We start from the raw sequence: 24,400 nt of genomic DNA on the forward strand, positions 1-24,400 counted from the left end.
CCTTAAAATGAGAATACAATTATGACAAAAGAACTAAGTCATGTGTAATTCAGTTCATATTAGCTAAAACAGACGAAAATATGAAAGAAATTATAACAGGAAGAAGATGATAATACTATTGAAGAATTACATAAGTATGATTTTTTCCTACCAAATTTTAGAATAAAATATTTCAACTAAGATATCATAGTAACTTCTGAATGACAACCGATTTTACAGATTCCGTGACAATGATTATATATCTTTATCAAGAACAAAAAAAATTCCTAGATCCTTTAGAAAACCATTAAAATATTGTGCAACAAGATTACAAAAAGAAATATAAACATCATTATGATGTATTCCAAAATAGACAACAACTTCTATGTTAAGATAAAATTAAATAATGCTTAAAATTTTTAATTTCGCCGAGAGGTTTTGGAAAAATGCAAAACATAGACAAAAAATCTCTTTGTCTTTTAACAACAGCCATCAACATGCTTTTTATCTACATCATAAAAACCATTATTGCAATTTTAGCATGTTAATGAAGTCAATGCATTTGTATATATATTTCTAAAAGAATAAAATTTTACTTTTCTTTTGGATATGTATTATTTTCAAAATCTTAGTTTAACGGTTTGATAATAAGAGGAAATCAACTATATCAAGTAATCAACTATATCCAGACACTACATACATAGTATGAACTTTTTAAGATTAAAAAAGCCTATAAACCTCCTCCGACGTCGTTTTATTACAAACTGGACTTATTTATATTAATTAAAGGCCCATCAACTTCATAAGACGTCGTTTTGTGAAACATCTGAGTTTGGGCCCAATAACGAGACCTAGACCCATAAAAAGAATAAAATAATCTCCCGGTGGTTCATCAACATCTAACCACGACGAACATTACTTCCGAAATTTCCCAAAACTGCAAAAAACTTCTCCGGCAGGTTTTTGGAGACATTACCGGAGAACGGCGCCGTTTTTGTTCATCGGGATTTTCCTATATCAATCGTTGGCTCCTTCACTGCTTAATGTTATAGACTCATCGCAACAATCTTCTACTTGTGATTGCTTCTCTCTGTAATTTTAACTCCTCTTCACGCTCGTTTGTTTTTTTGGCTTTCTATTGAAATTAGTCTCTTTGTTATCTCTCGTAAATTAGGGTTTATACAAGTGTTGATGTCTAAAGCAATGACCTTGTCTTGTGTCCTTGTGGTTTTTTTGTCTAGTTCTCTCTTAGTCTTATGGAAATTACTTGTGCTTGTGTAGTAGAAAAAATTATAGCTTTTTTTCCGGAATTTTTTGGCTAATGAATCGTATTTCACTTTGTGATTCTCAATTTTTTTTAATACTATTCAAAGTTTTGACCTTTTTTTTGTTTTCTTTTCCATTGCTTCGATTGATGATGAGTCTAGGGTTTTGACTTGTTTTCTTATGTTGTTTGTCTCTAGATTTGTGAAGGGGTGCACTGGTTTTTTGAGCTGGTGTTGTTGAAACAATGGGTAGTTCATTTAACGCTCAGATATTAGTTGAGAAGCTTGCCAAGCTCAACAATACGCAAGCAAGCATTGAGAGTATCCTCTTTTGTTTTCTACTTGTTTTTATATATCTGTTTCTCGTATTCTAGATTTGGTTGTAATTTCGTAAGTAGTATCTTCTTAATGAGAGTAATAATGGTATATACTGATTTTGGTATGTTCTTCTTAAGCAAAGTATAGTTTATTTTCGCCATGATTTCCTCTAAATTCTCACAGTTTATACTGATATTGATTTGGTGTGTGATATAAGTGGAACACATAATTCTGAACTCTCCCTTTAATGTAAAATAGTTCCCCTTTGCTTAGTTACATGTTTTATGTCGTCTTGTATCCTATTATGTTCTATCTCTTCCTTGACAGTATACAGCTTTATCACATTGGTGTATCTTTCACATGAACAAGGCGAAACATGTTGTAGAAACATGGGGTAGACAGTTTCACTGTGCCCCGCGTGATCAACGTGTGGCGTACCTGCACCTTGCGAATGATATCTTGCAAAATAGTAGGCGAAAGGGTTCTGAGTTTGTAGGTGAGTTCTGGAAAGTACTCCCTGAGGCCCTTCGTGATGTGATTGAAAATGGTGACGACTTTGGAAGAAAATCTGCACGTCGATTGGTACGTGAAGCCAACTTTTTTATCTACCATTTTTTCTGAATTCAGTTGTTGAAATGATTTTAGGACTTTGACATGAGAACTGCATTGCTAATTATCGTAATCTCTCTTCAAGGTTAATATATGGGAAGAAAGGAAAGTCTTTGGATCGCGTGGACAGATTCTCAAAGAAGAACTTCTGGGAAGGCAGCCTGAAGTTGGAACCAGAAACGGAACTCTTGTGCCGCTTAAGCTTGTAAGTCAGAGTGTATATATAAGCATTTTCTTACCGTGATTTGTCAATTAGGTTCACTGTTATGTGATCATGTCTACTTTAAAGTTCTTCCATGATAGCAACATGATTAACTTTGTTATTGTTGCAGTCTGTTCAACAGAGACAGGCAAATGGATCTACACTGGAGAAAGTAGTGTCTGCTGTTGAAGTTCTTCACGGCGTTCACGTTGATGAGGATGCTATTGTTGGAAAATGTACTAATGCTTCTGGTTACCTTGAGAAAGCAACACAAGAGATTGAGAGAGATCTTAGTTCAGGTATCACTGTCCACTGGCTGCTACATTGCTGCAAATGTATTGATATATGTTTTTTCTTATCAAGTGACAAGCCACACAGCTTTAGATTTCTACATGCGCTTGTTCTAATAACTCAATTTATTTGGTATCTCTTTTACCACTCCTTTTGAACAGACTGCAACAATAACAATTTAGTATTTAAAGTCGCTTAGCAATTTAGTATTTGGTCTATATGTGATCTTACAGAACCACCACATTTGGATCCTTAATTTCATCAATCATCATGTTCCTCTCTTGTGTTTCCATATAAAGTTTCCAAAACCATCCTTTTCACTTGGTGGCTGTTACCATTTGTGTCATATCATTTAATGGTGAGAGAACTTACTCTCACCATTAGGAAGAGAATCTACAAATTTATAAGTCCCCAATACACAATCAGAATATATATTTGCTGGTTAATTCTGGATCCCGAAAAAATTTCTGATCTGTTGAACTGGTCTATGTAATATATATTTACTGTTTGTTGATACGTTATACTTCTTTACTTCTAGGATAGAGAAAATCCAATTCTTGTTCAAGCATCCCCTTATCATATGAAGTTCGTTTCAGTATCTTACTTATTAAGTGTTGCCTTAAACAGGACACACCCCTGGGCCCGCTGTAGTAAAGGAGGTGCAGGGACAACATGCCATACTGAGAGACTGCATCGAACAGTTAGGGACAGTGGAGACATCCAGAACAAGTCTTATCTCTCTTCTGAGAGAGGCTTTACAAGAACAGGTTTCCATTTGTTCAACTGCTTAGAAAAAATCATCTTTGATTACTCCTGCCATATACCTCACTTTTATTTATTTTGTCCAGGAACTCAAGCTGGAGCAAGTTCGTAACCACCTTCAGGTTTGTATTCGTACTAACGAATGTTATCTCCACACTTCACACATTAGATACATTTCAATTCACACAATACGTCACAACCTTATAGCAATACTTTTCGAAACACTTTTTCTAGTTATCGAGCTAGTTTAGTGAGTTAGGTCAAGGAAGATAGACCCAACTTTAAATAGGGGTCTTCTTGGTTGTTTTTTCCAAACAAAAAGTTGCCATATCTTGATGCTATTTAGTTCAGTGATATCCATTGTGCTATGATTTCAGATTGCTCGGTTTCAATCAGACCGGACTGGTAATCTCTGCAGACAGCTTCTAGACCATGGCGGTAGTTCACAGCCTCCTGCTCCTGCTACAGAAGAAGAAGAGTCAAAAGAAGCCATCAAAGGTTCAACTTCATCTGCTGCAGCAGCACCGCAAAACTTCACACACAGTGATGTGGAACAATCTGCTCCGGTCATGTTTGCTTCAAACCCAACTCAGTCAGTTGAAGACCCAAGAAAAACTGCAGCAGCCGCAGTAGTAGCTAAGCTAACCGCATCAACCTCCTCAGCAGAGATGCTCTCCTATGTTCTCTCCTCATTAGCCTCTGAAGGCATCATCGGAAATAACAACCCACCTGCTGTTACAGAATCTCCATCATCCGTCGATTACCCACCAGAGAAAAGACCCAAGCTTCAAAACCATGGCCAGTCCTATCTCCCGCAGCACCAACAGAATGCTGCAACGACATCCTCCAGCACGCCCCCACCAGCACTTCCACTGCCACCACCACCATCGTTCCAGCTTCAACCTCAGTTCTTGCAGCCCTTACAGCCTCCCGGGCCTGTAAACCAGACACCATTCAACTACACCATAGCAACCACTTCTGCAACCACACAACCACAACAACAACAACAAGGTCCTTGGGTTCCTGGGCTTACTCCACCCTCAACAACAACCTCTGCTCCATCCGATAATTCATACCAGAAGTTTCAAGGACAAGATGGTTTCTATGGGATCAACTCATCAGTGCCTATGACACCTGTTACCCGGCAGTAGAGTAAATCTGTTTCTAGGGGGCTCGTTCATATAGCAAAAAGCTCACTTTTTTTTATTGGTTTTTTTTGTTGTTAAATATTAGTTTTAATGGGCTTTTAATTAGGATTTTATGTTCTTAAAATGTGCTGTGTATGCTTTCCTAATTGTGCGTACGCCTAATTAAAAAGGCTTCTGTAAACATTCTTTTACTTTTACTGTGGGAAAAAAAACATAAACCTTTACTTTTACTGCCCTTTTACTGTGGGGGAAGATTCCATTGTTTCTTCTCTCTGAAATTTACATGGAGGTCAGATTGGACCAAAGTTTTTTTTGACTCTTTTAAAAGTCTTATGGTCAAAACGCCGACAAGGGTTTGCCTTTTGACTAATAAAGAATGATACTTTTCCACATTTTTCTTGTCTTTTTATCTTATTTCTCTACTCGTCAGGGATTCCCTGTAACGCGGCAATCCTAAAAAGAAAGATATATCAGAAAATTTTGAGAGAAGCAGAGAGGCAAATAGCTGTATTCTCATAAGCATAACTTCAAGATTAGGTCACAACCCCTTTTTTTTTTTGGATTTTTCTCCTACTTCTGTTTCTCCCCTCTCACAAGAAGCGAACCCTAGCAGTACACCCTGATAAAAGAAAACAGACTTGGACATTTGGATTTGCGTGTCTGGTTTCAGGTAACATTTGTGTCTTGTGTTAGCTTTCTCTGATAGTTTGTAGGAGCTTAGGTCGCTGAGATGAGTTCCAACTTTGATTTTTCTTTTATTTGTCACAATCTTCTTGTCCTTCTAGTTTCCTTTGGTCCAAGTTCTTGATTTTGATTGTTTGATCCTTAAATTTTTTGACTGTTCTCTTATCACTGTTCTTCTCTAAATATTCTTGTTATTTGTTCCAAGTTCTTGATTTCGATAATAATTGAAATTCAATTATTGATCTTTTGTAACTTTGAGAATCTTGCTGTGCTTATAGGTCTCATTTTGGGTAAGTGGTTCTTCCTGGTAAGAGTTATATTGTGGGAGAAAGAGAGAAATCAAATGCCGGAGGAAGATTTGGTTGAACTTAAATTCCGGTTATATGACGGTTCAGATGTTGGACCCTTTCAGTATTCTCCAACTGCTACAGTCTCAATGCTAAAGGAGAGAATTGTCTCCGAGTGGCCTAAAGGTGAGCACTTAGCAGAGTCTTTTGGTTTGCTTTTTCCACTAATCCGTGAAGAAGTTAGTGTGATACTAACTACTAAATGCACTTGAATGCTTCGGATTTTGGCTTTAGAACGTTTGCTTCAGCCATTTTTCAGTTTCTTCACTTGTGCCTTGATAGACAAAGTTCAGACACAAGTCATAGGCTTATCATAGGATCTGATCGAATTACTAATCACTTGTCTTAAACTAGAATGATAAGAAGGAAGTTACCTATTGATCTTTTAAAAAGGTTACTCGAGCTTACGATCTATGTTTTAATAGTTTCTACGCCTGTGGCTTTATAGACAAAGATCAGCTCAGACATAAGGCATTTGTATTGGCCTTATTCTATTACTAATCACTTGTCTTAAACTACAGAACATATATTTAGAGACTATAGGGACCAATACGGTTCTGATTCTTTTTAGCAGAATTTCACATTCTTACTCTTATGCATTCAACAAAATCTTTCATTTGTCACATTTGTTTCCCCATTGTAACTTATTAACTAATCAAATTTGGGTGTTAATTGAATGTGATGTCTGTAGACAAGAAGATTGTGCCAAAATCAGCTAGTGACATCAAGTTGATAAATGCTGGTAAGATATTGGAGAATGGTAAAACTGTTGCACAGTGTAAAGCTCCATTTGATGATCTCCCTAAATCCGTCATTACAATGCATGTTGTTGTGCAACCGTCTCCAACAAAAGCAAGACCAGGTATTGTTCTTTTTACACACATTTTTGTTCTTATCTCTGTAAATCTTGTTTGTGGAAGAGTTTTCTTGAGCCTTACATCTTGTTTTTCTTCTCTTACAGAGAAAAAAATCGAAGAGGAAGCCCCACAGAGAAGCTTTTGCTCATGTACTATCATGTGAGTAAAACAACAAGTCCCAAATCTAAAAATCTGAAAGAGTTAAGCTTTGCTTCTCTGTGGTTTTTGCTAGAAGACCCTAAAAACTTGAACTACCATTTTCGCGCTTCATATTCTATATATTCATCATAAGTTCAAAGAAAGCTTCATCAATGGCGTTATAAAGCTGGTCTATTAGAGTTGTTATCTTTTGTTCTGATGAAAAAAACTCTTGTTTGGAGCATCCATTATAAAGATAAGAGTTTTGTCTTCTATTTTGTTTCCATGAACTAATTCTACTATTCTAGTATCTTTGTAAACATATCTTGTATGGTTCTGTTAATCTTTAGCACACCTTAGACCTGTCTTTCCTCTATCAGGACCCGCCCAAAACTGTATCCAAACACCTTGATATCTATTCACTGATCGGTCCATCACTTACCGAGAAAAAACAGTACAAAACGTTCACAATTTGTGGTTCTTTAGTTGCAAACACTTTCATATGTACTATATGGTCCATACATAATAAAAAGACACAAGTGGCATTACCTTTCTCATCACTTTCCACTTCCAAAAAGCCTATTTTTTGGGATGTAGTTTACAAAACTGAAACCCACAAAAAGAAACACAGAGCATGAGATCTCAATAAATGTCCTCGCACCTAACTAGTCACTGTCCCCTTCACTATCTCCCACTTAATTCCCTCATTTATAACATTCACTTTCACTGAGTGTCTCTCCACTATCTTCTCTGCTTCTGTCATTTAATTCTATTCACCTCCTCTCATTTATAATCTTCACTCCAAATGCGCCTTTCTTTGTTCTCCCATCACTTTCTCTCTGATTGTCTTGTAGGGCTAGACAAATCATCCCATTATACCTGCTTCGATTCGGTATAACTATTTACTTTGGTTCGATCCGAAATTCAGATATCCAATCCATTTGCTAGTTGCTACATAAACATCATATTATAAACTTATTTACTTATTAGTTTAGGTAATCATAATTTATTTTTCAGACCGTTTAGTTTCCAACCTATTGTTGATAGACACGTTTGTATAACACTCTCTCTATATATAAAAAGAAACCTTGATGCTATTTCAGTAGAGTTGTATCCATCCCTTCTCTTATCTGAAAACTATTTTGTTTCTGCTTTCTCCACACACATATTGTCCAATACTTACATCAACCGCATAAACAAATAAACCAAGCCTGAAAGCTGAAACTCGTGGTGATCAAGATGAAGAAGAAATCACTGATAATGTTTTCCTTTATTCTTCTGCAATTTCTGCTCGTAAACTCTATGTCTCCAAAACATTCATCACCAAAACCAAAACCAGCTGCAGAAATCACTATTATGGGTTTTGTTTACTGCAATGTCTGCTCCAACAACAGTTTCTCCAAACACAGTTACTTCATGTCCGGTAATTCAAAAAAAAAAACACAAAACTTCACTAAGAAGATCTCTTTAACTAATTGATGCTCTTCAAAAGCTCTGTTTCTAACGTTTCTTGACACAGGTGTGGAAGTGAGAATTGTCTGCAGATTCAAAGCAGCTTCGTCAACAACAAGTGAAACTGTAACATTCTCTGCAAATAGAACCACCAACGAATTCGGACTGTACAAGGTAGCCATAACTTCTCTAGACTGTGCCGAGGTAGACAGTCTGGCAAGTTCTTGTCAAGCGAGTTTGGTCGGAAGAAAAAGCTTATCGGATCCTTCTTGCAACATTCCTGGTTATAGAACCACGACGGATCAGGTTGTGTTTAAGTCTAAACGGTCTAATTCCTGTGTTTATGGATTCAATGCTTTGAACTTCAGACCATTCAAGAGGAATCTTGACTTGTGTGGCAAGAAATAGGGTTTTAAAAACTACAGAACTTGTCTTTCACCTGGTATCGACTCTGTTTACTTCTACTCAGAGATATGTATCTTTCCTATGTTGTCTACATTTAGCTTTGGTTACTACACAAAATTTGTATTCTGTGTCCGCCAAATCTTGTCTTAAACTATTAGTATGAAGATAAATAACATGAGGAATAATTTCAGTTCACACAATGTAAAACATGAACAGAGGATGTAAACAAACTAAAATGCCAACGTACGATGGATATTGAAGTGGAAAAAGATTGGATAATCCGCAAGTACCTATCCGTGGAAACAAATTGGATATCCTGAATTTTAATCCAAATCCGAGCTACAACTATTCGGATCCGGATGATATCTTTTTGTTTTTGAGTTTTAAGAAACAAGACTAAATAGTCTTTCTGTTGGCAAAAAGCTTCCTTGCGTAATATAGCTTAAAATATACAAATCAAGAAGATACAGTTTGTCTTGGTGGACTAACTGGGTAAAGTACCAAACAACACAACGTACATGATAAAAAAATTCTTGTATTTGCGTTTGCGTTTGCGTTTGAGACCCCTGTTTGGCTGATTAAAGCTAGTGGTTTAGTTTCTAAGATATATAATTTTTCATTGTTCTTTCAGACATGCATTGTATTTGGCATTTTCTTGATGGTTCTATCGCCTATCGTAGGGCTAAGGACGATCATTATTCAAACTAAAGACTACAGTAAAAAACCTCTGTAAATTAATAATGTTGGGATAATAAAATTCTATTAATTTATTGATATATTATTAATTTATGAAAATATTTTTTTGTTTTCATAGTTTTGAGAATTTCATTTTTAAAAATAAGTTATTGTTGTTATAATTCATATTCTTATAAAATTTTCTTAGTTTATAGTTTCTTATAGGTAAACAACGCTAGAGTAATATTTCACTAAATTTTCTGAGATATATATATATATATATATATATATATTATTAATTTATGATACAGGGACCATATGTTTACATAGAATTTCTAAAAAAATATTATCGAATTATATTATTTTTTACACTAGTCCAACTCAGGACCGAAAAAATTATTAATTTATAGAGAATATTAATTTAAAGAGTGTTAATTTATATAGATTTTACTGTACAAGTTTTACTCCTAGATACAACAAAAGAAGATTAACATCAAGTGGATTACTCTAGTCCAGACGGTTTATCTCAACTGATCTTGGACGAATTTTGTGAAGCAGCATTAGAAGAGATGGTTGAGCAGCCGCATCAACCACAATGTATGTCAGCACCACAACAAGATTGTTTACTTCCACCAATCCTGGACGGGATTTCTCACTTCAATGCGCCCCGCGAAAGTTATTCGTCTGTACCAACCGATGAAGTTCTTGTCACTTGTTACTTGAAACCGTATTTGAAAGGCAACAAAGACTCAACTATCATTGTCCCTATTAACCTTGTGGACATATACAAGTCCAACCCAGAAAATCTTTCAGGTCTGTCTCCATTGGTTCTTATCTTAAATATTAAATCGAGATGAATTTATTTTATTTGGTTTAAAATATTGGCTCTTTTCTATTTTTTGATTCGAAAAAGAGGAATTTGATAAGGGTAACGACCAGGAATGGTTCTTTATATCTGAGAGGTACAAGATGGGGAAAGATGGAAAAAGAATGAATCGTAGAGACAGTGGAGGATAGTGGAAGGTAGTAACATCTGCCAAGAAGATTAACGGTGGAGAAGGCGTAGTCGGCTACAAATACACACTGGCACTACGTTGGGAAACAACCAAATAGCATCAAAGGGGAAGTAAACTGTCTCATGACTCTGTGTGTCAGCAACCACAACCACTGACTCATGACTCTGTGTGTCAGCAACCACAACCACTGATCTCGGACAAGCTCTTTCATAACTTCAATCTGTCTCATGGAAGTTTTAAGTCTTCACCAACAGACAAAGAAATCATCATACATGTTCTTAAAACCTACTTGGAAGTCAACAAAATCATCATACATGTTCCTATTCACCAGATGGACGTCTACAACTTCAATAACAGAACAATTTTCAGGTTTGTCTCCATCGATTATTTTCTTAATTCTTGAATCGTGCTTTATACTTTGTTGGTGTTTCTGTATCTAAGCGGCTCTTTTCTTTTTATTAGAAACAGAGGGATTTAAGACGGGTAATGAGAAGGAATGGTTCTTTATATCGGAGAGGACTGACATTGGTAAAGCTGGAGAATATAAGAAATGTGGCGAAAATGGAGGATATTGGAGAGTAGTAGCATCTCCTAAGAAGATTAATGCTGGACAAGTGGTAGTCGGCTAAAAAACGCACTAGAGTACTACATTGGGAAATATCCAAACGGTATAAAAGGGGAATGGTTAATGCATGAATACTGGCTTCAGTCTTCTTCTGATGATAAAGATGACTGGGTATGTATATATGTTCACTTATTTGGGTTCCAAGTTATTAGGTGTGTAAGTTTTGTTCTGGTTTGTGTGTGTAGGTCGGCCATGCTCTGTATAAGATCTATCCGTGTCCAGAAGCAGCAAAAAAGAAGAAAGCAAGAGAAGAAAATATTGAGAAGCAGAAGAAAGAAGAAAGCCATGAAACTGTCCCTGAGTAAAAATATCAATAACAAAAATATCTGAAATCAGGTGGTGGACCTGGTGGTGTATACAGGCTTCCAAATCAGGCTTTCTACAACCGGGAAAAATTGTTTGTATCACTAATACATTTAGGTCGTGTTAGTCTATCTTATGTTGTGATCTCTTCACCTTATATAATAAATGCTTATGCATCATCATGTCTCTATCTCTTGGTCTGAATGTTAGTTAAAACATAAAACCTGCAAAAGATAAAACAGAGCACAAAGGAATCTAACCTGTTAAAAGAGTCAAAATCTGGAAACCTAAGGTTAAACACTCAAAGACAAACCTACACATTGGTTTTAATCAAGCTAAGACTACAGATTTTACAACAAAAAGAAGATTTGGATCATTTTAAAATTGATCAAGCTAAGACCTATATATATATATATATATATATATAAAGCAGTTATATATGTAGGCCTCTCAAAATATATTTGTAGCCGTCAAAGCTTAAAGTCATATATGATCTCTCAAAACTCAATATCTATCTACGTTTTCTACAATGTTAATTTGATTATTGAAGATCGAATTGTGGATCCCTCATTAACCAAAAGCACTCAAACTTTGAAACCTAAAGTACTGAAATATTAAAAGACAGAATACAATTAAATCGAATTGTATATTCCAGATTTTTTCACAAATGCAACTAAAATTATCCAGAATGTAGAAGAAGAAAAAAAGTACAACCTTGAGTTTTGATTTAAAAAAGTTTTAAGCTTGTCCCATCTTGTTTAAACAATTGATGCCTTCTTCCATATAGTCCTCTCTATTGATCCAGAACTCTGGTGCGTCCTGCAACATTAACCAGTTGACAGAATCCAATTTCTCTTAACATCAAATCATTTCAAAGACTGTTGAAAAAAAGAGAAAAAGCATTGAACTCTTTCTTTTGTTTACCTTCATGATTCCTGCAAGAACAGCACCTCCGAGGTATACCATGTGTTTCCTTCTCGGTGGATCTTCGATTCGCAATCTGAGTTTCTGATTGATTAAGAAACCGGAATAAAATGTTAAACCCCGAGAGAAAATGACTAAACAATGATCATGAAGTTATTAGGATATGTTTACCTTCAAGCCATCTTTGTTTCCTTTAAGAACTGTATCGAGATACCTATCCTGGATTTCTTTCTCAAGACTGAAACAATAAAATAGAACACGGAAGAGGTTACAACATAAAACCATGAAGCTTCTTGTATGGCTATGAAAAACAAAAGTATATACAAACCGGCTAGGTAATCCTGGATACATGGTGCTTCCTCCGCTTAAAACTATGTGTTGGTAGAGCTGTGAAAAAAAAGAGTAAAGGGTTTAAGCAAATCTATAATGATTTGTTTTGGATCATTCATTTGAAATACGAAGCAAGTGTAAGCAACCATACCATCATGCGGTTATCAATATCCATTTCTTGAATACAGCGGAACACCATGTCTGCCATTCCATCACCTTCAACATCAATGAGTTCCTGAAAAAAAGATTTCATTCTGAGATCAGCTTCGAGATTCTTGGTGTAAAAAGCGAAATAATATTGATAAGAATATTCAGAAAGAGAAAAGGGAGCCAGTAAGGTCTACCGGTGTAAAAAGCGCTTCAGGTGCTTGGAATCTTTCCGTGCCAACCTTGATGACCCTCCCATCTGGAAGCTGATCGATCACAGTACAAAATCACAACAGATTAGTAGTTCAGAAATAATTAATTGGATGATAATATCAGCTTTTGAGGCTGCAATTGGTAAAAGTTTGAAACTTTATCGACTATCGGATGACCGAGCACCAAAAAACAAACAAGATGCCATGAAAACAAAGGATGATAATACCATATTTCTTATAACCTAAAATACTCTTAAGAAAAAAGATGGCAAGAATCTTCAACTTTCTTTACAGACTCGAGTTTGCGGAGAATTTGCTATCTTACTTGGTTCTGATCATGAGTTTAGATTGATATAAGCTTAACGTAAACTAGTTTCTGTTTCTTGCCTCTAGTTCCCCTAGAAGTATTGAAAATTGTCACTCATGACAAGTTCATAGAATAGTGTCACTCATGACAAGTTCATAGAATAGCGAACTTACAGTATAATTCTTAACAAGGATGGTTGTCTCGAGCCCGAGTTGAGACTCTCTCTTGTAATCATAGCTGTAAATAAAGACAAAGCAACTAGTTTATTTCTTAGTCTTGTAATTCATTACTACTCAGATATTACAGTAAATCACTGAAGAGGTATTTTGCATGCCTTATATAGCAGAGCTTCTCTTTAATTTCTCTAACTGTCTCAAAGTCAGCAGTCTTGTTCATCGCGTATCTGTTGAACAAACAAATTTTTATTAGATAAAACATCTCAAAATATCAACAAAATGTTACTTAAGCTTCAACATGTGAGTATATGAATCAGTTTCTCACCCTCGTCGAGAAAGTAGATCAACGAGATACGCTGTTATGTGTCTACCAGCGACATTCATTCTTTTGGTAAGATGAGGGAATGAGTAGCCGTCAACCACCGGAACCTACGATGTGAGGCGGAAACTGTTAATGCGCTCTATTAGCGAAACTCGATCTCCAATATTATAGAGTTTTGTAGCTTACCACATGAGTAACACCATCACCAGAATCAATAACCAAACCAGTTAGCAAACCTGAAAGCGAGAGTTCAACACAGGAAGAAAAATATCAAAGAAGTGCGCAAAAACTCTTGTTCACAGGTGACTGTCTATATAAACACACGAAAGAAAATCTAAACCTTCAATAATCTCCATAAGCACCTTGAGCATACAGAGTTAAAACGGCTTGGATTTGAATGAAAACGCCAGCGAAATTGTATTTCTCAAACATTGTCTCAATCTGTTTTACAACATAAACGAGTCACTCAAACAACCATCAAAGCAAATTTCGATTTTATAGACCAAAGACTTGGCATAACCATACCATTTTTTCACGATTCTTTGAGGGATTAAGAGGTGGATCCGTGAGCAATATCTTACAATCTGATGGATTGATCTGTTAATCACACAACAGGGTTTAAGAGTAAGTCAAGAAACATGGAACCAAAAAAGAAATGAAGAAAACCAAATCGCCAGATGAAGCAGGAGAAGAAAATTACTTTCAGTTCGTTATAGAAAGCGTGATTCCAAACATGCTCCATATCATCCCAATTCTGCACAATACCGTTGTGGACAGGATAATTTATATCCAACTGATGCCGAAGCTCAGCGCAAGTCTCCCCAACAACTATATCCTAAAATGAAACAAAACCAAACATAGATGAAATCAAACTACACATATCACCTCAGTCAAAAATGATATCAAATGTTATGTAACTAAAGATCTGATTTGGCTGATTGATAACTAACATATATATAAACAAACCTTGACTTGCTGCTCCATGAGTGATTCTTCATACCGAAGCAAAGGCCTTCCCACGACACAGGGGAAAACAGAAGTTGGGAAATTCTCTCCAGCAAATCCACATTTTACATACTGACAAAATTTGCCAGCAAACAAAACAATCTCACATTAGAGATTCATAAACATAAACTAGCCACATATCAATAAAAATACGATCTTATACATTCCTAAGACATGAGAGTTTTCAAATGTTCAACTTTAAGACAACTAGATCCTAAACAAGCCCAGAGAAGAAGCAAAGGTGAGATTTTTAACGTAACCCAGATAAGATATGGAATGATTGATCAGTTTTAACTAAGGATCGGAGTCTGAACAACGGAAAGAGGTATATATGAGAGAGAAGAAGCTTACGCCGGTGCCGTTGTCGCAAACGACGACGTTTTTGTTGTCCATTCTCCTCAGATTTCTATAGAAATTTCAGCTTACGTAAATCAGATGTGTTCGATCCCAGGGAATAAAAGAACTAGTCTTTGAATCGAAGCGAAGAATCACTCTTCTCTACTTTGTTCCGGTCACTTGTCGCGATCGAGAAAACAAATTTACTACTTCCAAACTCTATACTATCCTTGCAATCAAAAGTTTATTCATCAATACCTTTTGGTGATCTAAGTACCCTTTAACAAAGTGTTGACCAACATATCTCATTTTTATCCCTAACCTTTTATTTAATAAATTATAAAATTTTAAAAAGAAAAACATGTGAACCCCATCAATTTTTCTCCATCAATCGGGTTCCTTCTCTCTCCCCTCTCTCTCCCGATCTCGTCCCCGCTCCCCCAATGTTGCTCCTCTCCCCCTTCCAATCGATACAAATCGAGTCCATAGAAATCAATTTGATTCCAAACGAAAGCAAAAGATTGGGATTGAAGCAAGCAGCAAAGTAAACCAGAAGATTCAGGTGATATTCTTACATTTATTTACCAATGCAATTAGGGTTCTTGAGGTTCATCCTAAAGCAATTAGGATATATACCTTGAATGCTCATTCAATTTATTCTCATTTGTATTAGTGTCGAAATGGGTCGCATACTAAGTGGATTGTAACACTTCATTCGAACTGAATCGTACAAATATTCCGAAATAAATAGTGATTTTGTGGAGTCGATGTAGTACAACTGGTAGACTAGGTATAATTGATACGGGTACAACTGGTAATAGTTTGGTACAACTTAAACGGGTACAACTGATACAATTTTGGTACAACTTGGTAATACTATTTACACGACAGAGGTTCCAATGTGAGTTTTTTATTTTATGTCAGGCACAATGAATAATAATCGTCGGATAATCATCGTTTTTGATTACGGGGGATATTATGCAACAAGGGAAAATGAACTAAGATGTATTTCAAGAGAAAAAGTTCATCAATCTCTTAGAATGGAGACATCTATTGAAGAGGTCAGTTATTCTGCATTGGTGCAGAAAATATGAAGAAAGGCGAAGGTTGATGAAACTATGACTGAGCTGAAATTGAGTTACGTTCCCGAATCAGTGCATCCTAAGAGACCGATACACATACATGATGATGATGACCTGATGTGTTATTTGGAAATGAATCCAGATCAATTCCAAGTTTTGCATGTGGAAGTCGTGGATGATGTTGAAATAAATCAGGGGGATGAGCAAAGTCGAGGGACTGTAGGTTGTTCACTTAATGAGAAGTTGATTTCAAGTAGTAGAGCGACATATGAGAACACGATGTATGAAGGTGAGCCGTCTGAACGTTTTGAGATGATGGAGAATAGTGATGGGAACATGGTTCTTTATCAAGAACAGTCTGAAGAACGAGCAATAGCAGATAACTGTGATATGATTGAAGGTTCTGAGGTCACACCAGTTGTAAATCGTGAATGGGAAGATGGTTTGGATTTGACTTTACGTCAAGAATTTGAAAGCAAGCAAGCAGTTAAAGATTTAGTTGAAAAAGCTGCACACAAGAACTGTTTTGAGTTTGTTATTGTGAAGTCGGATACTATGTTGTTTGTGGTTAAATGCTGTGAATTTAAAAGGGGTTGCAAGTGGTCTTTACGAGCTGCGAGGAATGGGAATTCAGACAGTTTCTCGGTCAGAACTTACAACAAGACGCATACGTGCTTGAGGTCAGATACAAGTACAATGAGGAGAAAAAGGAGAGGCACACCACATTTAGTTGCATCAGTTTTGCGTGAAGATTACCCATGTTTGATAGACACTCCAACTCCCAAAAATCTTATCCCTTTGGTTCAATCAAGAGTTGGTGTTAAAGTGTCTTACTCGACCGCAAATAGAGGAAAAAAACTAGCTGCATATGATCTTCGCGGTACTCCAGAGGATAGTTTTAAGTTGGTGCATTGTTATATGCACATGCTGCAGACAATGAACTCAGGTACAATTTCATTTGTTGAATTGGATGAAGCACAGAGGTTTAAGTACTTGTTCTTCGCCTTGGGAGCGTGCATTGAAGGCTTCAAAGCTATGAGAAAGGTGATCATTGTTGATGCAACAAGTATTAAAAATGTCTATGGTGGAGTACTAATCTTGGCTACAGCTCAAGATCCGGATCATCACCATTATCCGATTGCATTTGGTGTAGTTAATGGTGAGAAAGATACAAGTTGGACCTGGTTTTTCAGCAAATTGAAATCAGTTTTACCAGATTGTCCTGAACTGGTCTTCTGTTCTGATAGAAATCAAAGCCTAATCAAGTCAATAAATACGGTGTACCCGTTATCTCATCATGGGTATTGTATTTATCATTTGTCCCAGAATGTTAAATTGAGCTGCAAAAACGTGAACAGGGATTTAGTTGCGACGAAGTTCATGGAATGTGCTAAGGCTTACACAGAGCCTGAGTTTGAGAAACTCTATGCTGATTTTATCAGAAGGTATCCAGCTGCAAGTACTTATCTTGATAATCATGTAGGACAGAACAAATGGGCTCGATGTTATTTTCCAGGAGCTAGATACAACATAGACACCACTAATACGGTTGAATCTATCAATGGCGTCTTTCGATTTGCAAGGGCATACCCGTTATTACCAATGATTGATGCGATTGTTAGTAAAGTGGCTGAATGGTTTAACAAATACAGGAAGATATCCTTAGAGACTCCAAAAGAGCAGAAACTAGTCCCTTTTGTTGAGACACTGATGCACACAAGGTGTTCTGAAGCATAGCTCTTACCAGTGACTGAACTAAACAACTATTTTCTGGAATACAGCGTGACTGGAGTTGATGGTAGTAGTTATGTGGTTGATCTGAAAAGGAAAACGTGCTACTGTAAACAATTTGATATTGACAGATATCCGTGTGTGCATGCAATTGCTGCTGCGATGGAAGCAGCAAGGAACGCCGGTAATGAGATCCAACTGCATGACTTGTGCAGTAAGTACTATTGGATGGAGCAGTGGGCATTGGGGTATTCGAGGACGATATATCCAGTTCCTATCATGTCTATGTGGATGGTCCCTGACGATGTACGTGCTAAGATTGTTCTTCCTAAGTTTTATGTCACAAAAAGAGGAAGAAAACCAACAAAAAGGATTCCATCAGCCGGAGAACATGGACGCAGGAAGAAGAAGAAAATTTCGAGTAGGAGCTGGTTTGATAGTGAGGGTTCTCGGACTTAGTTTCTTATTTGGAGAACTTAGTAAAACTTGTTTTTTCCTCGGTACAACTATTGTCATTTGTGTGTGTTTGTTTTTTGTGGATTATCTTGATAGACATGTTTGCTTATCTTTATGGGAAAACTTATTTCAGTTAAATTGTGATTATCTTCCTTAGGTTAGTTGAAAAAAATAATTATATGTATTATTTATAATTAAAATTTTATAATTAAAAATAATTTAAAAAAATCAAAATAACTATATTATTATTTATAAATTTTCAAATAAAAATAAATATGATATTTGTTAACAACAAAAATATTATATAACTAATTGAAAGAAAGAATTGTCATAAAAATTTTCATTATATTCAAGGTTTACCATGAAACACCATATACTTTAAGGGTTCATTTGTCGTTGTAAACCACATATAATTACAAAAGTTTAGGAAATTATCTTTTCAAACATATGATCGCATGAACATGTGTAAATGTATCTCAATTAACCGTAAACCATGTGTGCAACTAAAACTATTGGGTTTTGACATGGTATAACTAAAAACAATAAAAAATTCAGAATTGTACAACTTGTCAAGATCGGTACAATCTGAAAACTTGGAACAACTAGTGCATTTTGGCGGCTACACATGTGTAAATTGGCGGCTACACGTGTGTAAATTGGCGGTTACACGTGTTTTTTATGTGTCCCAAACAAAATTTCAATTTTTGAAAAATTAAAATTGGAGCCAAGTATGCTAGGGCGGGTTTAGGCTCGATTTTGCGATTTCTGGGTCAAAAAAAAAAAATCATTTCTCTCCCTCTCTTGCGATTTCTGGGTTCCTACAAAAAAAAATTCTTCTCTCCCGATTTCTGGGTTTTCGTTTTCGATTTCTGGGTTCATAGAAAATCTTCTCTCCCGATTTCGATTTCCCCTCTCCCGATCTCCCGATTTCGATTCCCAAACTCCTCTCTTTCCTAGTTAGGGTTTGCGATTTCTGGGTCATCTCAAATCTTGAAATGAGCTACGATTCTAGAGCATCGAGGACCTCATGTGGCAATTCCTCTAATCGAGTAAGGTTTCCAGGCATCCAAAAAAAATGTCATTGTGGTTCGGCAGTAATTGAGATAATCTCTCACTCGATCTCAAACCCTTGTCGTCGCTACTACCGTTATGCGTATGCAGCACAAAGAAAGGTAAATATATTCTAATATTCGTTGATTATCTCTTACATTTAGTTACCAATTTCTGTCTTATATGCAGCTTGTCAACGACACACATGTATTTAAATGGGTTGATGAGGCATTGGTGGATGAAGTACAACAATTAGATTTTCAAGTGGATGTCCTCGAAGAAGAAGTTAGACAGTTGAAGATGGATAGGAGCAGAGATATGAAGAAAATTAAGCAGATCTGTTTTCTCGTTTTTTTTGGATGTCTTCTTGTGGTATGTCTCGGAAGATGGTACAACTAAGTAGAACTTGTTCTTGGAAGATGGTACAACTACGTAGTACTTTGTAATAGTACAACTAAGTAAAACTTGTTCTTTGTAATGGTACAACTAAGGATCGTTTGTCTAGTTCCATTTGACGATTGCCGGTAATTTGTCTTGTTCTTATGTGTTATTTTGTCTGCTTAAACACACAAAGAGTTCACATACTGACTTTAACATTCCAACCAAGTTGTACTTAAAAACATAGAGTTGTACTTAAAAAAACAGAGTTGTACCTAGTTAAACATTCCGAGTACTTAACAAAATACATAAAAACAACCAAAGAGTTCACATACTGACTCATACAAGATTACATGCTCCTTACTTTTTGGAGTGCTTCTGCCTTGTTATAATAGGACTCCGACTCCTGACGACAACGGAAGGTCCCGTCCCCTTCTTACTTATAATCTTCACCTTTGTACCAAGTTGTTCTCCACTGTCTCCTTCCCTTGTTCTCTTTTTTCTCTCGTATCTCACTGGATCCTTCTCCATTGGATCCTTCTCCACTGGATCCTTCTCCATTGGATCCTTCTCCATTGGATCCTTCTCTCTCTCGGCCTTCTCCTTCTCGGTCTTCTCCCTCTCAGCCTTCTCCTTCTCGGCCTTCTCCTTCTCGGCTTTCTCCCTCTCAGCCTTCTCCTTCTCCCCCTTCTCCTTTTCAGCCTTCTCCTTTTCGGCTTTCTCCCTCTCGGCCTTCTCCTTCTCAGCCTTCTCCCTCTCGGCCTTCTCCTTCTCGGCCTTCTCCCTCTCGGCCTTCTCCTTCTCGGCATCCTCCTCCTCTATAGCCTCATTTGCACCAACTCCGTCACACTCATTTGCACCAACTTCCTCGCTTGGAAAAACTCCTTCTCCATTTCTTTCCCAGTTCACATATGTTTCCACCGATTTGATCCTAGCATCCATGTCATCAAATTTTTCGTTGATTTCCTTAAACCCCTTCTTCACCAGATCTTCTAGCTGAATCAAGCTAGCTCTTAGCTGAATCAAGCTACCTCCTACCATATCATTCTCCAAATTCGCATCATCCTTAGCCACATCATTCAGATCCACATCATCCGGATCCACATTCTCAATCACCGGATTAGCCTCAAATGATCGGGCGGCCACATCTAGGTTGTGAAGCTCTTCAAACCAAATTGACTTGTCCTTTTCAATTAAACGTTTGCTCCAACCATCAGCAACTGGATCATCCGCATCATCCCAGCCACCATCCTCATCTATGATCATGGCTAAAAGGCGTGCCTCCCGAGGAGTTGGAGTTAACATACTATCAATCTCCTGTCAAAATAAACAAACATAACATACTATCAATCTCCTATCAACCAATGTTACATAAATAATGAATCTGATAAGTAATTTACATAAATAATGAATATGAATAACTAACCTTAGTTGTACCAAGTTGGTCATATATTTCTTTCAAAGAAAAACTTTTCTTCTTACTTGCTTTAAACTTCATCTTGCACATCCGAGGACAGTTACGGTGTGCATGTGAATCAGAAACGTCTTCTCGGAAGGTGTTCTTTAGCACAGGAATTGCTTCAAACGCAAGAAGCTACACACAACACAAGAACATTCAATGTTTAGTTGGATCCAGTTATACTAAGTTGTACATTTTGAAAACTAGTAATTACCTCCAAAGGAATGATGAAACTAGGAAAGACCCACTGTGGACCCACAACTCCATCAAAGTGTCCCATCAAATGAAAGATGTCTTTCATGTTCTCATCAAATGCCATTCGACCCCAAGGGAATGTTCTACACAAATCAAGATCATCCACAGCTCTAAGAAAGAAAGGCTCCACAGAGGGTGCATTCTTTCCACCCTTTTTCTTCCCTATGATGACGCTAGATAAAAAATACAGTACGACCATCTTCAAACGATCCTTTGAAGGTTTCTTCATCGAAAGTAGCTTCGCTTTGACATCTCCATATTGTATTATTTGTCCACCTTTAAATTGCTTCCGAGCAAAATTTAAACTGCCCAAACCATCCTTGAATTTTGGATACTGATGGCAATATAACCCAGAAATGATTGCCATTTCTCTGAGAGAATACCGGATGGGAGTCCCATTAACAATGAACCAGCATTCATTTTTCTTCTCCAAATGCGCTGTGCGAAGCAACAACATCCACATACCCATCAACTTATGATTCAAATCCTTAGGCATATGGAAGAAATGCTTGAACTGTGGGTGCCCTAAGAACCATTCCAACTCCTCTTCCTTAAGATGACCGCCTAATAAGTTTACCGCCTCTGAAATATAACACTTTCCAGACATCTTGAAAGGCTTCGTATACTGGGAGTAATCAAAGTACATACTCAAAGGTTGCATTACATCGGATTCATCCTCAGATTCCTGCAAGACACATATCTAGTTATACCAAGTTTTTCTAAGTTATACCTTTTCTAAGTTATACCAAGTTATACTGTTATACTTTTTAGAACGAATTCTTATACGGTTATACCAATATAGGGAGAGATACTTACCGATGAATCCTTATCATTTGACTTCTCAATTGAGTCCGTTTTATCGGAATCACGTTCTGATTCATCTCCACGAGTTGCTTCTTCTTCGAGATCTGTTGGGGGATTCGATTTTTTCACATAGCTTGGGTTCTTTGTACGAACCATTATGATTCTTCCACACATGCACACAAAAAACAACAACCGATTTCAACTTCAACTTCCACTCCAATTCATGAAAAAATCGACAAAACCCCAAAATTGAAAACCAAATTATCGAAAATCGAAGCCCATATTACCCGATTTTGAAAAACAAATAACCCAAATTCGAAAAACCCCAACCTATTTCAACTTACCCAGAATCGAGTTATCCTTAGTTGCACTTGAGGGAGAAGAATAATTAACGGGAATTGAACGAGGGAGAGTGGAGTCGTGAATGAAGGAATTCGAAAGTTGGATAGTTAAAGGAGAGATCCGATTTCAACTGGATTGTCCGAATTTTGTGGGTTTGGGTGGGTATAAGGTGGTTGGATCTGTAAATAACAAAAATGATATAGGTTTCTTTGTCTTTAACCACATTTTTGATTAAAAATAAATAAATAAATAGTTTGTTATTTTCGCAGGGATATGAGAATAGAAGTTTGATTAGAAGGGTATATTAGATTTTAGTCCCAAAACAAAACAAAGGTCTCGTATTGTTGTTTCCTCGTTTTTCTACAAGAATGCGTGTCGTTTACTATACGTAAAAACTCCACGTAGTGAAAATCGACAATACACAAACGGTGACTGTTTTTAAGCTACAGATAAAACAAAAATATTACTAATGGGTCTTTAATACCCAATATATTTTCATATATGCTCCAGATTACGCAAAGTCAAACAGAGATGTAATTTTGGTTTACTTTTGTAATTTTTTTGGTAAAGAGTAAAAAAGTAAACCCCCCCCCCCCCCAAAAAAAAAAATTACAAAACCCTCAAATCCTCCTTCGAGTCTACCAATTAACACACTTTTCCTGCTAAACCGTAAGGGGTATATTCAACTTGACATTTCAAATGATTTGTGTAAATGTTACAAATCTTATGTTATTCAATCATGGGTTTTAAAAAGTTTTTTGAAATCTAATATTATTGAACTGATGATTTAAAAATCTACTTTAAAATCCCTTGTTATTCAAAACAGTTTGTGGATTTGAATTTTAATAAGTTTTAGGGATTCTGGAGGATTTGAGAGGATTTGTTTAGTTAAAAATATAGAAATCCAAATCTCATGGTTTTAGGTGGGATTCGAAAGAATTTTACCATAAATCATATCAACTTCCCCAAAATCTATCAAAATTCCAAATTTTCTGAATCCCATCAAATCCTCCAAAATCATTGTTTTAATACACCTCCTAGTTAGTGGCCAAAAAAGAAAAAGATTCATATCTTATATGGGTTTCTGATGATCTGATCTGTCTGGATTGCTGAGTGACTAAGTGTAATGAATTGTTTCATTCGTATAGGTAATAAGGATAAAAAATTGTAGAAGATAACAATCTCACGGTGCTAAGAAACATCTCATGTTTGTGGCTTTTGGTTGTGAAGTTGAGTTTTTATTATTATTGGAAAACAATTCAATAGTACTAGACTACTAGGTAAGACTTCATTTATTACTCTTTAGGCTTATAAACATTTTCTTACTAGCTCTTTAGGTAAGACTTCATTTATTACTCTTTAGGCTTATAAACATTTTTGTGTGGAACTGATTATTCTAGTAATGTCCTGTATAGCCATAGAAACAGAGCAAGTTCCTCGTCCCTTTACCATATGTATTGTATTTTCTTAAATCTCTGATACAATCTCTGCTCCACCACATGAGCTCTTTACAAATGAAGAGTTGCTAATCGTTTAACTGATTGTTTCTCTCTGGACACAGATGGCATGCTGTTGCTTCATGGGCATGGGATGCTCAAGATGAAACATGTGGGATATGTCGGATGGCTTTTGATGGTTGTTGTTGTCCTGATTGCAAAATTCCTGGAGATGACTGCTCTCTAAGTAAAGTTCTTTGCTTTCATGTCGTCACTTTTATATATGTTACTTAAGACATACACTCTCTCTCCCACACTTACTGGAACATTGCTATTTACTTATGGTAATAATTAAATAAAAAAGATAAAACACAACTGCATGTCTTAGACCGTATTGTTTTGGTGTTAGGGCAGTTTGGGGAGCTTGCAACCACGCGTTTCATCTTCACTGTATATTGAAAATGGGTGAATTCGCAGACGAGTCAAGCTCATTGTGACATTGTCCAATGTGCCGAAGAGAATGGCAATTCAAGAGTAATCACATTATGAGGAGGATTAGTCTTTAAGCTCTC

The 24,400-nt window shown here is 36.4% G+C and overlaps 5 protein-coding genes and 2 pseudogenes across 10 annotated transcripts; 5 read left to right on the forward strand and 2 right to left on the reverse strand.

Moving 5' to 3' along the window:
* The first annotated feature begins 865 nt into the window (after positions 1-865).
* LOC104779921 (uncharacterized) lies at positions 866-4,804 on the forward strand. Of its 3 annotated transcripts, none has more exons than XM_087509945.1 (8): positions 866-1,071; positions 1,443-1,565; positions 1,897-2,144; positions 2,257-2,376; positions 2,504-2,672; positions 3,292-3,431; positions 3,513-3,548; positions 3,804-4,804. In XM_087509945.1, the coding sequence occupies exons 2-8, from the start codon at positions 1,490-1,492 to the stop codon at positions 4,575-4,577; spliced, it is 1,563 nt and encodes a 520-aa protein (XP_087366071.1). In that variant the 5' UTR covers positions 866-1,071; positions 1,443-1,489; the 3' UTR covers positions 4,578-4,804. The 3 variants fall into 3 exon arrangements, with proteins under 3 accessions (XP_087366071.1, XP_087366072.1, XP_087366073.1); XM_087509946.1 differs by having other exon boundaries at positions 871-1,055; XM_087509947.1 differs by having other exon boundaries at positions 1,018-1,071; positions 1,453-1,565.
* A 67-nt stretch (positions 4,805-4,871) lies between these two features.
* LOC104779922 (membrane-anchored ubiquitin-fold protein 4) lies at positions 4,872-6,964 on the forward strand. The gene is made up of 4 exons (XM_010504354.3): positions 4,872-5,244; positions 5,537-5,731; positions 6,297-6,467; positions 6,567-6,964. Exons 2-4 carry the CDS (start codon positions 5,602-5,604, stop codon positions 6,623-6,625), a joined length of 360 nt encoding a protein of 119 aa, XP_010502656.1. The 5' UTR covers positions 4,872-5,244; positions 5,537-5,601; the 3' UTR covers positions 6,626-6,964.
* A 738-nt stretch (positions 6,965-7,702) lies between these two features.
* LOC104779923 (uncharacterized) lies at positions 7,703-8,658 on the forward strand. The gene is made up of 2 exons (XM_010504355.2): positions 7,703-8,023; positions 8,120-8,658. Exons 1-2 carry the CDS (start codon positions 7,840-7,842, stop codon positions 8,458-8,460), a joined length of 525 nt encoding a protein of 174 aa, XP_010502657.2. The 5' UTR covers positions 7,703-7,839; the 3' UTR covers positions 8,461-8,658.
* Positions 8,659-11,045: 2,387 nt separating this feature from the next.
* On the reverse strand, positions 11,046-15,137 carry LOC104779924 (actin-related protein 2). 4 transcript variants are annotated; one of them, XM_087509941.1, is made up of 16 exons: positions 14,851-15,120; positions 14,461-14,571; positions 14,195-14,329; positions 14,020-14,091; positions 13,835-13,935; positions 13,681-13,730; positions 13,498-13,601; positions 13,331-13,399; positions 13,170-13,233; positions 12,675-12,743; positions 12,482-12,565; positions 12,329-12,387; positions 12,172-12,238; positions 12,001-12,084; positions 11,791-11,895; positions 11,046-11,300 (listed from the first exon to the last, which is right to left on the reverse strand). In XM_087509941.1, the coding sequence occupies exons 5-15, from the start codon at positions 13,863-13,865 to the stop codon at positions 11,815-11,817; spliced, it is 762 nt and encodes a 253-aa protein (XP_087366067.1). In that variant the 5' UTR covers positions 13,866-13,935; positions 14,020-14,091; positions 14,195-14,329; positions 14,461-14,571; positions 14,851-15,120; the 3' UTR covers positions 11,046-11,300; positions 11,791-11,814. The 4 variants fall into 4 exon arrangements, with proteins under 4 accessions (XP_087366067.1, XP_019100096.1, XP_087366066.1 ...); XM_019244551.2 differs by having other exon boundaries at positions 13,857-13,935; positions 14,851-15,106; XM_087509940.1 differs by lacking the exon at positions 11,046-11,300 and having other exon boundaries at positions 11,667-11,895; positions 14,851-15,137.
* A 628-nt stretch (positions 15,138-15,765) lies between these two features.
* LOC147945449 (uncharacterized) lies at positions 15,766-18,261 on the forward strand (annotated as a pseudogene).
* Positions 18,262-18,613: 352 nt separating this feature from the next.
* Positions 18,614-22,206, reverse strand: LOC104779925 (uncharacterized protein At3g43530-like). The gene is made up of 5 exons (XM_087509257.1): positions 22,063-22,206; positions 21,206-21,931; positions 20,959-21,126; positions 20,358-20,849; positions 18,614-18,637 (listed from the first exon to the last, which is right to left on the reverse strand). Exons 1-5 carry the CDS (start codon positions 22,204-22,206, stop codon positions 18,614-18,616), a joined length of 1,554 nt encoding a protein of 517 aa, XP_087365383.1.
* Positions 22,207-23,794: 1,588 nt separating this feature from the next.
* LOC109132444 (anaphase-promoting complex subunit 11 pseudogene) lies at positions 23,795-24,394 on the forward strand (annotated as a pseudogene).
* Positions 24,395-24,400: the final 6 nt, after the last annotated feature.

This window comes from Camelina sativa, chromosome 4 (genome assembly GCF_030686135.1).
Source record: "Camelina sativa cultivar CO46 ecotype springtype chromosome 4, ASM3068613v1".
NCBI lineage: Eukaryota > Viridiplantae > Streptophyta > Magnoliopsida > Brassicales > Brassicaceae > Camelina > Camelina sativa.

What these genes read in the sequence shown, in the direction of transcription:
- LOC104779921 (XM_087509945.1), top strand. Translation starts at nt 1,490, where the DNA reads ATGGGTAGTTCATTTAACGCTCAGATATTAGTTGAGAAGCTTGCCAAG. An exon ending in TGAGAGAGATCTTAGTTCAG is followed by an intron (nt 2,673 to 3,291) that starts GTATCACTGTCC and finishes TGCCTTAAACAG; the next exon opens with GACACACCCCTGGGCCCGCT. An exon ending in GAGAGGCTTTACAAGAACAG is followed by an intron (nt 3,432 to 3,512) that starts GTTTCCATTTGT and finishes TATTTTGTCCAG; the next exon opens with GAACTCAAGCTGGAGCAAGT.
- LOC104779922 (XM_010504354.3), top strand. Translation starts at nt 5,602, where the DNA reads ATGCCGGAGGAAGATTTGGTTGAACTTAAATTCCGGTTATATGACGGT. An exon ending in TGTCTCCGAGTGGCCTAAAG is followed by an intron (nt 5,732 to 6,296) that starts GTGAGCACTTAG and finishes TGATGTCTGTAG; the next exon opens with ACAAGAAGATTGTGCCAAAA. An exon ending in TCCAACAAAAGCAAGACCAG is followed by an intron (nt 6,468 to 6,566) that starts GTATTGTTCTTT and finishes CTTCTCTTACAG; the next exon opens with AGAAAAAAATCGAAGAGGAA.
- LOC104779923 (XM_010504355.2), top strand. Translation starts at nt 7,840, where the DNA reads ATGAAGAAGAAATCACTGATAATGTTTTCCTTTATTCTTCTGCAATTT. An exon ending in ACACAGTTACTTCATGTCCG is followed by an intron (nt 8,024 to 8,119) that starts GTAATTCAAAAA and finishes TTCTTGACACAG; the next exon opens with GTGTGGAAGTGAGAATTGTC.
- LOC104779924 (XM_019244551.2), bottom strand. Translation starts at nt 14,892, where the DNA reads ATGGACAACAAAAACGTCGTCGTTTGCGACAACGGCACCGGC. An exon ending in GAGAAGCTCTGCTATATAAG is followed by an intron (nt 13,234 to 13,330) that starts GCATGCAAAATA and finishes CTTTATTTACAG; the next exon opens with CTATGATTACAAGAGAGAGT. An exon ending in ATATTGATAACCGCATGATG is followed by an intron (nt 12,388 to 12,481) that starts GTATGGTTGCTT and finishes TTTTTTTCACAG; the next exon opens with CTCTACCAACACATAGTTTT.
- LOC104779925 (XM_087509257.1), bottom strand. Translation starts at nt 22,206, where the DNA reads ATGGTTCGTACAAAGAACCCAAGCTATGTGAAAAAATCGAATCCCCCA. An exon ending in GTTTCATCATTCCTTTGGAG is followed by an intron (nt 21,127 to 21,205) that starts GTAATTACTAGT and finishes TGTTGTGTGTAG; the next exon opens with CTTCTTGCGTTTGAAGCAAT. An exon ending in ACCAACTTGGTACAACTAAG is followed by an intron (nt 20,850 to 20,958) that starts GTTAGTTATTCA and finishes TTATTTTGACAG; the next exon opens with GAGATTGATAGTATGTTAAC.